The following is a 16468-nucleotide window of genomic DNA, read 5'->3' as shown; positions in this document are numbered from 1 at the left end:
GGTTTTTTGTCTTGTTTTTTTAATTATGCCTTATTTTGTCTGACAAGTAAGTTAGATACTCTTCTAATAGTGGTTCTGGAGCTGGGGTAGCATTGAGTGACTCGTGTGCAAGTGGATTAAGAAGTACACTGATGTTTGACATGGTAATGTTCTAATGGCCGGCGCTAACCTCCACCACAGGTGTGCTCGGGAGCAGAAAGGAATCAGGAAATCCTGGGCTCTGAGGCCTGAGCCTCACCTTAAGGGCTGTGGTCTAGGTCAAGTGCACATTCAGTTTTCAGCATTAGCTTTGCATAAGTGTGTATAAGTGAACTGTCTGTGAAGGAAGCAGAATACTGTGGAAAGAGCTGATGAGAGAGCAATTGCTAAACCACAGGAGTCGAGAAGGGAGTGAGAAAGGGACAGACAGGAAGGCCACTTACAGGATTACATTTCATGCCCTTCAAAGGCCAGCATTGCCCATGATGAGACCTTTATTCTACAGGTTCTATAAGCAGAGTCTCTAATTGTCCTGAAAAAAATAAAGGATGAAAATGCTTAAAAGTCCAAATGAATTAAAATTAATCATAGCAGATAGATCAATGCAAACACTTTACAAAATAAAATATTCCTCCTTTAAGCAAATACTTTCATTAGCTTAGAAAAATCACCATCTCTAATGTATAAAGTTAAGTTCCAGATTCTCTGGCCCGCTACGCCCTGCACTCTGACCTGGGTGGTTGCCTGGCCAGCCGTCTTCACACCAAGGTAGGTGAGACACACAAATGTGGGAAACGCATAGATTTACCCCAGTGTGCCCATAGATGCTATTTCAGAGATGAGAGAGAGGGTAGTTACAGAGGAGAACACAGCGTCCATGTACCCATCACCTAGTAACCCAGCAAAACAGTAGTAGATGTTTTGTTAGAAATCAAACATCCCATACACACCCATCCTGTCACCGATAACCCTTTATCTTCCTTTCCCAGAAGTGAACATTTCATTGAATTTTACATTTACTGTGCCGATGCATGTCATTATGTATCCCCATATTTTGCATCCACAACATACAGGTGTGTGCAGACTTCATGTAATGACCTCATCCTGTACACATCCTTACATAGATCCTAAATTATACCTTTTAGAGTAATATATTTTCATACAGGTAACTGAAACTTATTTACAGCTACTCAACAGAATTCTAGTTTATGAATCTCCTAAAATACATTTCTCTGTTTCTTAGCAGTAAATGTTGATGTTGTATTTCGGGCTTGTTTTTGGTTTTATTCTTTTTAGGCAGTGCCTTATTATGTGGCCCAGACTGGCTTCTAACCCATGTTCCTCCTGTCTCAGCCTCTGGAGTGCTGGGATTACTGAAGTGTGCCACCACACCTAGCTTCAGGGTTTTCTCCCCTTAACATTCCAGTAAATTGGTTTTGTGCATATATTGGTTGATGGACATGCACATCATCAATTTGTCAAGTTTTCCTCCAGAGTTGTTCCAGCACAGGCTCCCACCAGCAGCACGTGAGATCCCTGTTCACTCAGCCACCAGCAGCTACATCAGTCAAGACAGTCCTGTTGCAGTAAGAACACAAAATCTCAGGGCTTACTTCCTGAAGCTCTGCTCATCATCATCACGAAGGGAGCAGGCTGATGAAGGCTCCCTCTGACACTCACCAGGCCCAACTGCAGCCCCTGAAATCCCTGCATAGAAATCTGCCGTCACATTTAATTGAGCCAGACAAGTCACATTGTCAGTCTGAACTTGAGAGAGTTCCCATCCCTACCCTTAAGATGTTACTATTGTAAATGTTATTACAGATGCTGCAGGTACTGACAAACTGTGATTTTCATTAGTCCAGAGAGAATTAAATAGTGGCGTCACTTTGCTTGTATGACTGAGGGAGGTGAAGTGTATAGATACATGTTTACTGGTCACTTGGGTTTCTTCTCATTCTTAATCCATTTGTGCTGCTAATAACAATGCCATAAAGTGATTTATAACGAAAGAAATACATTTCTCTTAGCACTAGAAGCCAAAATCCAAGGTAATCTCATGATGGATAGCGAGGGCCTCTGTACTGCATCCTCATTCAGGAAAACGTGGAAGGCAAGCTCAGCCAGTGCTATGTCAAGACTCAGCTGGACAAAGTAGCACAAACCTGTAATCTCAGCACTCAGGCAGGAGGATGGCAATTTTGAAGCCAGCCTGGGCTACACAGTAAGACTCTACATAAAAATAACAAAACAGAAACATTTCTTAATACTGTCAAATTGACAGCAACTGAATTTTGGAGGGAACAGATATATTAAATCTAAATAGTATCTTTTCCTACTGAGCTTTAAGACTTACTTTATATATGTGAATGTGCACACTTTATACTCTGTATGTATTGCACACTTTGTGCTCTGCATACTGATCCTTTATTGGTTATATGTGTTATATAATACCTTCTACCTTTCAAAACATGGTATTTCTTTCCATTTTGTTTAAGCTTGTTAAAGATTCATAGAAGGTTTTTTTCTTCTTTTTTGTTTAGTTTCCCATGTTTTGAGATGGTATCCCAGGCTAGCCTGGAACTCACAGCAGTCCTTCTGTCATCTGTCTGTCTGTATATCTATCTACCTATCCATCCATCCATCCATCCATCCATCCATTTATTTTTGAGACAGGATCTCATTGTGTAGTCATGGCTATTCTGGAACTCGCTCTGTAGACCAGGCTGGCCTCGAACTCAAAGATCCACCCACTTCTGCCTCCCGAATGCTGGGATTAAAGGGTATGCCACTATACCTGGCAGGATTGTCTTCACCTCCAAAATCATTTTTACAAACTTGAGCCAACATACCTGGAGGAAGTTAATTTAGACTATAATTATATATATTAACTTCTCGCTATGATTCCATCTCTTTAAGAAATCCTTTTTGGTCCTGGTATTTACTATAATATTTGCTTTTAGAAGTTTTTAGATTTTTCTTTTTCATCTTCAGGTGGAATGCAGTAAGGAGGCTGTCACTAGACTGATGAGATTATCTCGGATCGTGGCACTGTGTTTGGTGTGAAGGGGAGCTCTAACTCTTCCTTCTGTTGACAGAATGACTCCCTTCTCAGTGACTAGCCACCAGTGCCGCCTCCCACAGTGTGTGTCTGCATGGGGAGCCTATGCCAGGGCTATTTGTTGAATCGATTTCTTTGTCTAGTTCTGTGGTAAATTCATTAGGATTTGTTTATTTGGGTGTATGGGTATGTGAATGTCGGTGCAGTACTCACAGAGACCAGAAGAGGGCATCTCATCCCCTAGAGCTGCAGTTACAGGCGGCTGTGCGTCGCTGACCTGAGTGCTGGGAGGGAACCAAGCTCCAGTCTGCAAGAGCAGCCAGTGCCACCTCTCCACTATCTAACCACTGGGCCACCTGTCTAACACCACTGTTCAGTTTTGTGTTATTGACACTTTATAGAATGCCTTTTCACTTATAGCCACCTTATATGTTTTACTGCTTTTTCTTAGTAGTTTACATTGTTTATATAATAAAGAGTGTGGATAGACCATAATAGGGAAACAAAACTATGGTAAGATTCTCAAGAGAGGTTTTACTATGAAGGAACTGGCTAAAGAGACGTGAAAGGAATTTTAAACTCACGAGGGGATGTTGAGGTAAAGCTGAACTAACAGGAGAAAGCAGTTAGAAAGAACCTACAAGCCAAGAGGAGGTGCGGCCAGAGGTGTGTTTCTAATAAATTCCAAATTTTTCAGGCCAGCGAGATGGCTCAGTGGGTAAAGGCTTCTGCCACCAATCCTGACGACCCGAGTTCAGTCCCTGAGACCCACGTAGTGGAAGGAGAGAACAGACTCCTGCAAGTTGTCCTCAGGCCTCTACTCTCGTGCCATGGCTTACATATATACATACAGTAAATAAAAGTATAATAAACCATTTTAAAAATAAATTCCCATTTTCTTCTGGAACTAAAGGAATACTTTATACATTCATATGGAAAAAATAATCTATTCGCCCGAACCTTTAAAGAAAATTCAGTTTAGTGAGGAGGGATAGACTAGCCCTGCCAGGTGTGGCTCTATAATGTCTGAATCTGCGCCTCTGTGCGGCTGGGACAGGGATTGCTACAAGGCCAGCCTCAGCTACACAGTAAGTTTCAGGGCAACCTGGGCTAGAGTGAAGCCCTGTCTGAAAAAAGAAAACCCTGCCTAAGCTAGACTGAATGAAGGCTGGTGATGGTAACATGATCAGGGCTTGTTGTGTTCAGTCCTAAAGTGAAAGCCAACACCTCTCTCCTGACCGGAAGTCTGTAGCAGGGAAGTGCTGCCCAAGTCCTGTCCTGCTGACAGGTCAGTTCATGCTCAGGGCCTTTGGTCTGGAGATTTTCTGAATTCTGGCTCCAGGTCAAAATTAGAACACAGTGCATGGGTGAGGTGTAGCTCAGGCTTGTGGCTGTCCTGGGACTAGCCACTCCATGAACAGTCCCTCTGTGCTACCCCCAGAGATTTGTGGCATCAGGGAGTCTTTTTAGTTCAATCACATGAACTGTGAGTCCTGATTTTAAACATTAGAGGTATACCCCAGTGTCAGCTCCAACCAAAGAAAATTTAGATTCACCTCCACCAAAACGGGGTAGAGAGTGAAGAGTGTATGTGGGGACCCAACCCGGGAAGAAAACCTTCACTGGAGGTGGGAGCTGGGGCCCCAGCCACATCCACCAGGAACCACTGTCCCTCTCTCATTTTCTTTGGTCCTAAGTGGAGGGACCAAGGTATGCATTTGGATCTAAGACTGTCTTACAGCCGGGTGGCGGCGGTTTGTTCACGCCTTTAATCCCAGCACTCTGGAGCAGAGCCAGGCGGATCTCTGTGAGTTCAAGGCCAGCCTGGGCTACAGAGTGAGTTCCAGGAAAAGTGCAAAGCTACACAGAGAAACCCTGTCTCGAAAAACCAAAAAAAAAAAAAAAAAAAAAAAAAAAAAAAAAAGAAGAAGAAAGAAAAGACTATCTTACAAACCACACCAATTCCTTGAAGATGACAATACCTCTCAGAAGTTAAATAGATGCCAGTGATGTTACCTTTTACCTTTTTAATATTCTTAGAACAAATATGCTCTGCTGCACATACAACCCTCTGGGGTGATAAAAAGATTTCTCAAACTTTTAAAATTGTAATGAAAGCAGTTTTTAAAATCAAGGTTTGCATGTCTGAAGAAGAAAGCAGAGTAGGACACAATCTGTGGTGCTGACAAACCCCTGAGATGCACTAGAAAGCCCACAGAGAAGCCCAAGAACAACGTAGTGTATTACAGAGTTGGCATCTCACATGCCTGGGACAGCTTTTCCTGAACAGCACCAGGACAGTTGAACACAGCGTTTGAAAAGACATGGGTTATGGCAGACCCCATACACTGAGCAGGATAAAGTCCACACGAATCAGAGAACTCTTCATGAAGAATGGCACCCTGGGAGAAAACACTGCCTGTTTCATTGCATCCGACAAACAGGCAGTAAGTTCAAGTCAAGACGAAAGTAACAAAAGAGACAAGCCTAGTGAAGAGCTGCGGAGACCATGGCTGCTACAGCATCTGTCATCCCAGCTGAAGCAGGAGAATCGCTGAGAGTTAGAGGCCACCCTGGGCTATTTAGTGAGTTCTCCATCAGCCTTGGCCACAGTGACCACCCTGGAAAGAAAGCAGAAGGTAAGACAGCTCACAGGAAAACAGGCAAGTGGTCCTGAAGAAACAGGGATGCAAATGAGAGACACTGAAGTGTCAGTTCTTACCTGTCTTAGAGTTTCTGTTGCTGCGATAAACATCATGACCATAAACAACATGCGGAGAAGACAGTTTCTTTCCTCTTACAGCCCTCGGGTCACACTCCTGAGGGAAGTCAGGGCAGCGACTCAAGGCAGGAACCTGGAGTCAGGAGCTGATGCAGAGACTGGAGGGGAGCTGCTAACTGGCTTGCTACCCATGGCCTGCTCTGCCACTTACAGCACCCAGGACCACCAGCCCAGCTCAAGGGTGGCACCGCCCACAGTGAGCTGGGCCCTCCCACACTGGTCAAGAAGACGCCTCATAGATTTGCCCACAGGCAGATCTGGTCGGGGCATTTTTTCCTCAGCTGAGGTTCCCTGTTCTCAAATGACTTTAGCCTCTATCAAGTAGACATAAAAACTAGCTAGCACATCATGTTCCATTCTGAATATAATCATGCATTGTAGAGCAAGGAAACAACAAACCAAAGAACATTGAAAAACTACCTAACTGGAAAACCAAGGTAAGATCCAAAAGATAATTCAGATGATACCGGAAAGTGGATTTAGTAAGTATCCTCGATAAATTGAAGATGTTTTTCTTCCATAAAGTAAATCCAAGGTGCCATGAAAAAGAATGGAGAACTCTGAATGGCGAATTGTAGCTAGAGTTTTCCGCCTTGCCCATAGTCAGGACAAATCTTTGTCACCCACCAGTCCCACAGCCGTTCAGACCCAACCAAGTAAACACAGAGACTTATATTGCTTACAAACTATATGGCCATGGCAGGCTTCTTGCTAACTCTTCTTATAGCTTAAATTAATCCATTTCCATAAATCTATACCTTGCCACGTGGCCCATGTCTTACCGGCATCTTCACATGCTGCTTGTCCTGGCAGGAGCTGGCAGTGACTCCTTCTGCCTTCCTGTTCTTTCTTTTCTCCTCTCTGTTAGTCCCACCTATACTTCCTGCCTAGTCACTGGCCAATCAGTATTTTATTTATTGACCAATCAGAGCAACACATTTGCCATACAGAACATCCCACAGCACCGAATAGCCACTATGTTAAAAAAGAAAAAAATAACAATTTCATTTCGATGTAGTAAAGTGCTAAGGGATGAAGTATGTGGATACTTGTACTACTAACATCAGAGACAGAGCTGTACATGCAGTAGTACTGAAGTCAAGGATCAGCAGCCAGTGATGGAGAAGCTGAATACACATAGGGAAGGTCATGTGGACACTGACTATACCCCAGCATTACAGCATCAGCAGTTACTGATGCTCATTGCTCCCTTAACCCAGCTGGGTTTGAGAAGGAAATCCTGTCTCTGTAAAAATTATGGGTGTGGGTGTGTTGCCGTAATTGGCACATTCATACAGCATACTCAGGAAGACACAAGATGAGGTATACTTAACAACAATGGGCTTTAGCTATGAGCATTATCCAGTAGAAAAAATACTAGGAGAGAGTTCTCTTAATGTTCTGTTTGCAGCTGTTTGCGACCTAGAAATCAATGCGTTGTGTGCAGAGCTAAGTCAAGCCACCACCGGGTCCCTGAGCTTGGTCCTCAGAACTCATGTAGAGCTTGGTACAATGGCACACAACTGTAATCCCAGCCCCGCATAGGAAACACTTGAAGCAAAGATCCCTGGGAGCCGGCAGACTAGCTAACCTGATACACACAGCTGCAAACAAGAGACCCCATCTCAAGCAAAATGGAAGGTGACCAAGCCAAGGTTATGACACACACACCTACACACACACACACACACACACACACACACACACACACACACACACACACTGGTCTCTGCACTTACACATGCATATGTATAAACACACAGCATACAGATGCACATTTTTTTTTTTTTTTTTGGTTTTTCAAGACAGGGATTCTCTGTGTAGCTTTGCGCCTTCCCTGGAACTCACTTGGTAGCCCAGGCTGGCCTCGAACTCACAGAGATCCACCTGGCTCTGCCTCCCGAGTGCTGGGATTAAAGGCATGTGCCACCACCGCCCGGCTCAGATGCACATTTTTTAAAGATTTGTTTTTATGAGTGTTTTGCCTTTGTGTTTGTCTATGCATGCCTGGTTCCTGCAGAGGTCAGAAGAGGGAGCTGGATTTCCTGGAACTGGGAGGTTGTGAGCTTCCATGTTGGTGCTGGAAACCAAATCCAGGTCTTCTGCAAGAGGAGCCAGTGCTTCCTCTGACACATTCCCAGCCCTGACACAAAGATTAAAAAGGAAATTTAAAGGGACATCAGTGGGAAGCAGAAGATGATGAGTGAGGCCCAGAAGACCAGGGCAATGGTCTGAACATCGGAGTTTGTGTCTCATTAAACCCACTTAGGAGACGCGTGAGGAGATGTCCTTCCAATCCCTTCCTCCATTGTCACCCTTTAGAGACGAGAACTATGGACGTGGAGAAGCCAGACTGGGCTGTTTCTGTGAATCAAGACTTGGGGCATGTTGCATTGGTTAAAAGTGGATCTTTGAATTATCAGATACCTTGGTTGTGAAATAGGTTTATAAATCCCTATTCTTTTTGTTGGAGACCACTAGGTTTCCTAGTGGCTGTACCCAGCAGGACTGCATAAGAGGTTCATTAGACCACGGGCCAGAGTATGAGGTGTTTGGAAGGGTCTACCCTTCACTAACTAGCAAGGGGGAGATCTTTTGCTCCTCCCCTTGGCATTGTTATAACCTTTGGAATAAAGTTCTGGGCCGGTGGATAAGGATCCAGGCCCATCCGAGTCTATCCTGTGTTTTCTCTCTATTTCTCTCCCCTCTATTTCTAACTAAGTCTCTTATCCCTCACTCCTCAAGAGTGTCTGGGGTAAATAAGGTGGGGGCTGCTCCTCTACATCTTTTAGTTTTTATCTATACTTGAACAGACAGACATTTTAAGAAAACGTTGACAATAGCTGCATCCCCCCATTTTTGCCAGCGGTACTCCAGTTGTTTGGATGTTAAATATTCAAGCGTCCTCACCAGACGCTGACCCTTTTGTAAACAACCCAGGAGGTGAGGTCTGATTGGTTCCAGCTAGTGGTGCGGAGCCACCGCCTTGTGGGGATTTGTTCAAAAGTATGTCTGGGGTTATGGGCATGAGAGGTGAGGAGGGGTCTGGCGGGGTACTTGAAGGTGGTAATGTCGCCAGTGTTTTTAAATGGGCGTGTACTTCTCCGGAGACCTTGAACATCTTGCTTGGAGCAGCTGAAACCATACTGCCTTCCCGAGGGGAATCCGAGGACAAAGTTGCCACGTTTTAATAACTAAAAAGGGAACTATTTGAGGAAATGTACTCGGGACAGTTACTTGCAAAGACTAATTTTTCTTACTGCTTAAGACTGTTCAGTTGGGTTTTGTTACAACTATATACTTTCTAACAGCCCCTAAAGGGGTTTGGCCCAGTTAATTCTAAATTCTAGTGGAAACATTTTTTCCTTTTTTTTTTTTTTAAGTTTTATTGTTTGTGTGTGTGTGTGAATTTCACATCAAGCATTCTGATCCCACTATCTCCCTGTTCCCTCACATCCACCCACTGCCCTTGCAATCTCCCCCCTCAAAAAAACAAAACCAAATGTAAAAGAAAAACAAAGAAATCGAGAGAGAATCTCGTCGTGGAGGCTGCAGTGTGGCCCGTTGAGACGCACCGTTTACCCTTGAGTCCGTTCATCTTTACTTTCCAGTGTTCATTGCCTGGCTCCAGGTTCCTCCTACACCACGGATAATGAATGGGCTCTCACGGGGCTCCTCTCACCGGGGCTCCTCTCACCGGGGCTCCTCTCACCGGGGCTCCTCTTGGATGTCCTGTCGTCCTATGTCGTGGAGATCCTGCAGCTTGGGATCTGAAGGTTCGTCCCCTGCACCTGCTCCAACAGTTCACAGATGAGGTGGACGTTGGGGTGGCCACCTCAGCTCTGGTTCTGGGCCTGGGTGGTGGCTGGGTGGGTCAGCCCGCCAGCTCTCCCTCATCGTCACACCTGGCGAGCACTGCCTGGGCTAGCTCACCCTACAGCAAGGAGCAGAGCGGTTCTGCTCTGGGCCCTTGGGCCCTGGGTCCAGTTCACCTGCACTCACACCACCAGGGTGTGAAAGCTCCGCTCTGCCCAGGGAACGTGCGGGGGCGGGGGGGGGGGGTCTCCCCATTGCTGGAGAGAGCGTGGGGGAGGGGGTCAGCTCTCCTGCGTCCTCAGGGGCTGGCTCACCTGCGCATACCCCTGCCCCCCCCATACACACACAACAGGGTCAGCTCTAGTGCTCCCCAGTGGGGTGCGGAGCCAGCCTGCTCCCGTGTGCCGACCTGGTGAGAGGCAGGCCTAGTTCGCTCTCTTGTGACCACAGGACCGGTGCTCTCCGGCCTCAAGTAGCAAGGGGCAAAGTGGGGAAGGCGTCTGTCCTCACCCGTGTCACCACATGGAGGAGGGGCAGCTGTTGCTCTCACCCCCTCGGGCCGGCTCTGCTGTGCCGCCCGGACAGGTGCAGCGCCCACTGGGCTGCAGCCGGCGAGGGTCGGGCTGGCTGCCCCACTCCTGGGACGGTAAACGGTGAGGCGGGGAGGGTAGCTTCCTCTCACCCGCGCCTCTGCACAGCAGACAGACGAGGGGAGTTCGGAGTGAGCTCTCCCGCTCTTCCTCCCTCAGGGTCAGCTTCCCTGAGTCCCCGACCACAGGTCGGCTCTAGTGGGCTGCCCAGGCGAGGTGCATGCCTGTGGTGAGGGGTGGGACCACCTCCCTGAGGAGGGGGCAGCAAAGGACAGGGCCAGCTGTCCCAGGGCCAGTGAAGGACTGCCCGGTTCCAGTGACCCCCCTGTTGTAACACGGCCATGGACATTATCACAGCTCCAGCTGCAGCAGGACCACTGACCCAGACAGGGCCCTAGGCAGCAGCCCAGGTCCGAACATCTCCATTGCCCTGGCAGCAGGACCAGCCACCCAGATCAGTCTGGCCGCGGCAGCAGCCCTGGTCTGGATGGCCAGGTGGCAGCCCTGGCCACTCAAATAGGTTTGGCCTCAGCAGTGGCACAGCCCTTGGACACCAACATGGTCACAGGTTGTGGCCTAGACCGTGGGCATCCGTGTGGCTTTTGGTGGCAACATGAGCCAGGACATCAACACAGACCACAGACTCAAACATGGTCCTGGGCAGCAGCCAGGGCCAGGATGTCACCATGGCAGAGCAGGCCACTCAGATCGGCATGGCCCCTGCAGCAGCATGGCTCTCGAATACCAGCATGACCCCAGGTGGAGGCAAGACTCCAGGACTGCACGGCCCTTGGTGGCAACAGGAGCCACAGGCATCGACAGACGCCTTGGCTGCTTCAGGGACTCGGGGTCTTGGACCAGGACCTGGCCCTTGATAACAGCCCAGGTCCAGACATCACCTTGGGCTCAGGTGGCAAGCAGCCCATTCACATCAGCCTGTCCCTCACCACCCTCACCTCTTCAGATCCACCTCTCTCCCCAGCCCGTGACCCTTGTGCCTCTCTCTTCCATTTCCCCAACCTGTACTGGTGCACATAATGGTGCCCGATCACCCAGGGCCAGGGCCAGGTGGTGCTTGGTTGGGTCCTGCCCACCCCGGCTGCAAGACATGGCCCGGAACTGTTGGTTTTCTTCTCTCACGTGCCTGTGCCTAGACACCTTGGGCAGCACCTGGTATGACCTTAGCCCATTGCCAGCACCAGAGGTGCCAGTCAGGTTCCTGGTTGACTGTGCCCCGTCAACCCAAAAGGTCTGTGGGTGGGATCTGTGTCCTCCACCAGCTCAGGCCTGGAAAGGGCCAAGCCGCTAGTGGAAACATTTTTGAAGGGTTATTTCGGTTGCCCTGGGAGATTGATTACTTAGCAGTTAAGAGAGCACACTACTTTTGCAGAGGACTGTTTGGGCCCCAGCACCCGAATCGGGTAGATCCCAGTTGCCTGTAATTCCAGCCAGGGCTTTCTAATGCCTCTGGCCTCTGTGGTACCTGCACTCATGTGTACATACTAACACGCCGACCCACATACAAAGCCAAGCATGGCAATGCATGCAATTAACTCATGTACTCAGAAGGCAGAGGCAAGTGGATCACTGATCTCTGTGAGTTTGAGGGCGACCAGGGCTACATAGTGAGATCCTGCCTCAAAATAATTAAAAATAAAGTAAAAAAAAAAAATTGATCTTCTAAACTTACAGAAAAGTTGCAGAAAGAGTGGAAAAAACTGCCACAATGCCCAGAAGCCACAGCTAAGTTCTGTGTATTGTGCCAGGAATGCTCATTACAGGTAAAGGAACCAGCCTTGCGAGGACCACACTTGCCATGTCACTCTGGGCTGCTTTAACCCCGCCCACTTTAGACACCTCAATGACTTCATGCCTTTGGAGTGTTTTTATGTCAGTTTGGAGTTGCTTGAGACATGGCTGATGCCAAGAGAAACATGGGTGATGTAGGATGGCCTCCACTTGACTGTCCTGACTCTACCCCCAAGTGTGGGGGTTACCTCCTCCAGCACCTCTGGCGCTTTAGCGGATCACAAAACACAATCATTCTGTGGCATAGCCCTCTGTGAACGTGTCCCTGAGTCATTTTCTTTTCAGTGCCACACAGTGTCACTGGAGGTAAAATAAATGTGATCACGTGGTTAAGATGTCTTCCAGTTCTCTCCATCATATTACTTTTTTCTTTTTTGTTGTTTTGTTTTGTTGAGACAGAGTCTCTCCATGTAGCCCTGGCTATCCTGGATCTTGCTCTGTAGACCAGGCTGACCTTGAACTCACAGAGATCCGCCTGCCTCTGCCTCCTGTGATGACATTAAAAGTATGTATCATTATGCCTTGCTTACCTTTTTCTTTGTGATCAGTAGATACTTCTGTGGACTTCCATACTTTATTCATAATCCCATTTTCCGGTCCTCGGCAAATGACAGTGGTTGACCTTTCTTTGGTCATTAATATGAGAGTTGCTAAAAGCATTTCTCCCAATTCTCTTCTACTATAAAAGTTACATTTAATTCATTAATGTCTCAACTTTTAGCATATTGGCATGCACCTGTACTTGGGAAAGAGTACAGGAGAACTGTGAGTCTGAGGAGGGATGGGCAGTTTAAGTCAGTCTAAGCTACACAGGAAGATGCTGTCTCAAAAAGCAAAAACAAAAATTAACTCAAAATCATCAAAGACCTAAAACTATAAAAATCTTCTGTAGGAAACAGAAAAAGCTTCACAAAGCTGGATTTAACAATAATTTCTTGAACATGACAACAGAGGCCCGCATAATAAAAAGTAGACAACGTGGACTTCATGAGAATGTTTTAATGTGCATAAGAGACTCTCAGCTGGATATAACAACTTATGCTTAAGCCCCAGCAGTCCAGAAGAGAAGCAGACAGACCACTGTGGGAGCCCGTTCTCGGATTCCTTGTGGCTTTATCCAGCAGGTCCGAATAGAGGATGATCAGGACCACGGGCCTGAGTGCAGGTCTCTGAGATGGTCTGCACTTGGCTGTGCTGGGGGAGGAGGTCTTTTGCTCCACCCCTTGGTGTCTCTATAAAAACCCTGGGCCAGAGACAGTCGGGGCCCGTTGGAATAGGTTCCAGGCCCTCTCAGGGCTATCCTTTATTTTCTATCTGTTTATCTCTGCAAGATTCTCCGCTATAAATCCTTCTATCTAATATTTCCTGCTGATTGCACTCAAGAAAACTCTGGGGAACTGTGGGTGTTAGTTATTTAGCTGCGTTGTGTTCTTACCCTGCAAGGAAGTGTCACAAAACACGACAGAATCCGCTTATAAGAGTTTATTAGAGATAAAGGGACAGAGAGTGCACAGGCCTGTGGGAGAGACATGTGCGTGGAGAAGAGGAAGAAGAGAGAGAAGAGAGAGAGAACTGGGAATATGGCGCTCCGCTTTAAAAACCGGCTGGGGGCATGGCTAGGTCACGTCACTACTCCATGCGTGTGCGTAGATCACATGGTCACGTTGCACGCTTACGTGGCCATGTAACGTCACGGATCCTGGTCACACGAGACGCCTTGACCCGGAAATGGCTATCTTGACCTGGAACTGGCTAGGCGGAAGTGTCCGCCTGGTATATGGGACCATGGGGGCATGTTGTGAACCCTTCAGTGGGGATGGTGGGTAAACGCCCCACAGAATGGCACCATGAACAGGGACTAAAGAAAAAAGAAAAAAGGGACTAAAGAAAAAAAGGGGGAACAAAAAAGGGGGGGACTAAAGACAAATGAACAGGGACTAAAGACAAAGTAATAGGGACTAAAGATAAAGGAAAATAATAGTTTTATTACAGAGTTTTTGGTGAAAGTGCTGTCAGCCCTGCCAGTGGAAAGGCATGCCGGTGTTATGGAAAAAATATATTTTTTCTGGGAGGCAGGGGTTTTATCCCCGAGAGAAAAGGAAAGTGGACTGGAAGGATGTCGGATGCTGCAGTGAAATTCTCTTCTGTCAAAATTTTCTATCTTCTATCCCTTTCTCAATTTCTATCTGTGAAAAATAAGTATAAGGTATAGGGTAGTAATATAGTTTAGGAAAAACTTAGAAGTGTAAGATTGTGTAGGAAAAAGTAAGGCAACTAGACAGAAAAACTCTTCAATTTTCTCACTTTGGGAGCTATAAACGCAAACTGGGGGGAAAAATCTTTCTTTGGGCTTTACGGGAAGTAAAAAAGCTCTTCTTTGAGCAAGCTTATGGGGAAGAAAAAGTTTCCTATGGAAGCTTTTGACCGGGAGACAGCTGAAATGCCAAGTCCAAGCGGCAGGAGAAAGTAATTTCTCCCTGAGGCAAAAATGGGGGTGTAAGAAGTCAAAGTTTAAAGTTGGGAAATTTTGGGAAAAGTTGGTCTTTCTCCTGGGGAAAAAAAAAATCTTTCTCTTAAACTATAAAGCTTTTCTTGGAAAATTTGGGGGGAAAAAAACTCTCTAAAAAGCCTTAATCTTTCTCAAGAGCTCTTTAAAAACTTAAAAACTAAAGCCTTTAACCTTCTTTCTCAGAAGGACAAAAATTAGAATCACCTGAAGATATTAGTATGGGGGCCACCTGTGATTAGCTCAAAGGGAAAACAAAACTCTCAAGACAACAGCAAAACCTCTCTAAGTTCTTTCAAGCTTTCACAATCCTCCCTGCAATGCAGGAGGCAAGGACAAGTTTCTAAAAACCCCTTCTAAGCTCTGTCTCTTCAAGCTAGTAAAAGACAGTGGGTCAGAGTACCCTGAGGGAAACGCTTGGGGAGAGTAAGGGTGAACAGCTACAGAGAGCCCAAAAGGGCAGCAAACTTTACCTGAGAAAAGCAAAAGGCCAAGCTTTTCAGTTACAGCTGAGCTGAGGCATCAAGGGTTTTTTGTCTGAGTGAGCGTTTCAGAATGGAAAGGTGCTCCTAATCGTCCTAAAGCAAAGATCCCCTGAAGCAATGCAAACTGTTAGCATTGTATCCTCGCTTCTGACCAAAAACCCAGGGGCGACTGGCCAGCGTCTCTGAGTTGGAGTGCATTTTGGGGATACCAGGGTCCCTGCAGTTGCAAACTTCCTGGAGCACAGAGCTGAGGCAGGAAGGTGCAGGACCCCAGGGGAAAACTGCTAATAAACAAAGCTAAAGCCGGTGGGAATGGCACAGTTATCTGCTTTCCTACAAGTCCCGGGGTTGATAGGTCCACAACTACAAAAATAAATCTGAGAAAAGCTTTCCTATCAGAGAAAGGACCTTTCTGGGAAAACAGTAAAGCTGAACTGTGTCTGAAGCAGTCGTGCTGCCGAGTCAGAACGCTGTCTGGGGAAAGAGCCCAGCCAGGGCAGAACAGTACTATCCAGGAGTAAAGCTCTCTTTTCTATTGGAGAAAGCATCTCTTTAAGAAAAGCTTTGTTTCAACTGACTCCCTGAGATGAGGGAGTGTAGCCCTGAGGAGTGATTGCCTCTGGCATAAGCTCTGTCCTTGAGCACCCAGACAAGCAAACAACCCACTGGGGGACTGGGCCAGGTGAAGGCCTGATGATGCAAAACACCTTCCTAATGGGAGTTTAGAGATGGCAAAAACCTCCCTTGTTAGATTTTCAGTCTGTACGCAAATCACACAGACCCCGAAAACAGAAATGGACAAAAAGCCCTACCTTCAGTAGCAGGGAAAGCCGCCACTGTAGTGTCGGAAACTGTTTCTGGGGTAGCGAGATAAATTGAGAACAAACTGGGAACTGTCTGGGAGAAAGACTCTGAAGAAACAGAAGGGACATAATCCTCCCCAGAAAATATATGACCTGAAAAAGCTGCTAGAATTTGAGGCAGATTTGGGGGGCGGGGGAAAAAAAAGCCCCTACCTCCAAAGGCAGCTAGCAGAGGTACAGAGCCACAGACAGATACCTGAAGATCTACATCTGGGGAAGGAAGGAGCAAGCAAAATGAGAATAAGATCAGTGGGAGAAAATCTCTCTGAAGGAGCTATGGAAAAGCTGTTGTACATGATCTTGTTTTTCACTGACTGGCTAAGGCAAACACAAGCCCCGAGGAAAGTTGCTATCAGTAAAACCAGCCTCAATGCCCGCTAACAAGGCAGGTGTGGTTCTGATCCAGGGCCAGTGTCTAATGAAGGAGAGACACCTGTTAAAGCCAGTGAGGAGAGACTAGGAATCTCCCAATGTGCCATAGCTGAAAATATAAAATGCTTGTTCAAATCTCCGATTGCAAAAGCAAGAGACTTTGTTCAAACCTCCCAGGCAAGTCTAGTAAAAGAGAACCAGTTGA

At 46.8% G+C, this 16468-nt stretch overlaps 1 protein-coding gene and 1 long non-coding RNA gene across 8 annotated transcripts in view; one reads left to right on the top strand and one right to left on the bottom strand.

Moving 5' to 3' along the window:
* The window catches only part of Sanbr (SANT and BTB domain regulator of CSR), a 61575-nt gene extending 57647 nt beyond the window's left edge, over nt 1–3928 (top strand). For all 5 annotated transcript variants that reach the window (XM_076547080.1, XM_076547076.1, XM_076547077.1 and 2 more), the window contains one exon: nt 3738–3928. In XM_076547080.1, coding sequence (XP_076403195.1) covers nt 3738–3762 — 25 coding nt within the window. In that variant the 3' untranslated portion in view covers nt 3763–3928. The remainder of the gene's footprint in view (nt 1–3737) is intronic.
* Nucleotides 135–16468, bottom strand: part of LOC121832667 (uncharacterized) — a 72268-nt gene continuing 55934 nt past the window's right edge. Inside the window, exons 5-6 of one of the 3 annotated variants that reach the window (XR_013043109.1) lie at nt 12568–12636; nt 7808–9613 (exon numbers count right to left, since the gene is read on the bottom strand). This is a non-coding gene — a long non-coding RNA (uncharacterized LOC121832667). Of the gene's footprint in view, nt 512–7807; nt 9614–12567; nt 12637–14002; nt 14224–16468 lie in introns of those variants that run through there. The other 2 variants (XR_006076299.2, XR_013043108.1) reach the window with 2 other exon arrangements.

This window comes from Peromyscus maniculatus, chromosome 10, assembly GCF_049852395.1.
Source record: "Peromyscus maniculatus bairdii isolate BWxNUB_F1_BW_parent chromosome 10, HU_Pman_BW_mat_3.1, whole genome shotgun sequence".
In the NCBI taxonomy this organism is placed as follows: Eukaryota; Metazoa; Chordata; class Mammalia; order Rodentia; family Cricetidae; genus Peromyscus; species Peromyscus maniculatus.
Note: the sequence above shows the minus strand (reverse complement) of the source record. Positions and strands in the feature narration are given on the sequence as shown.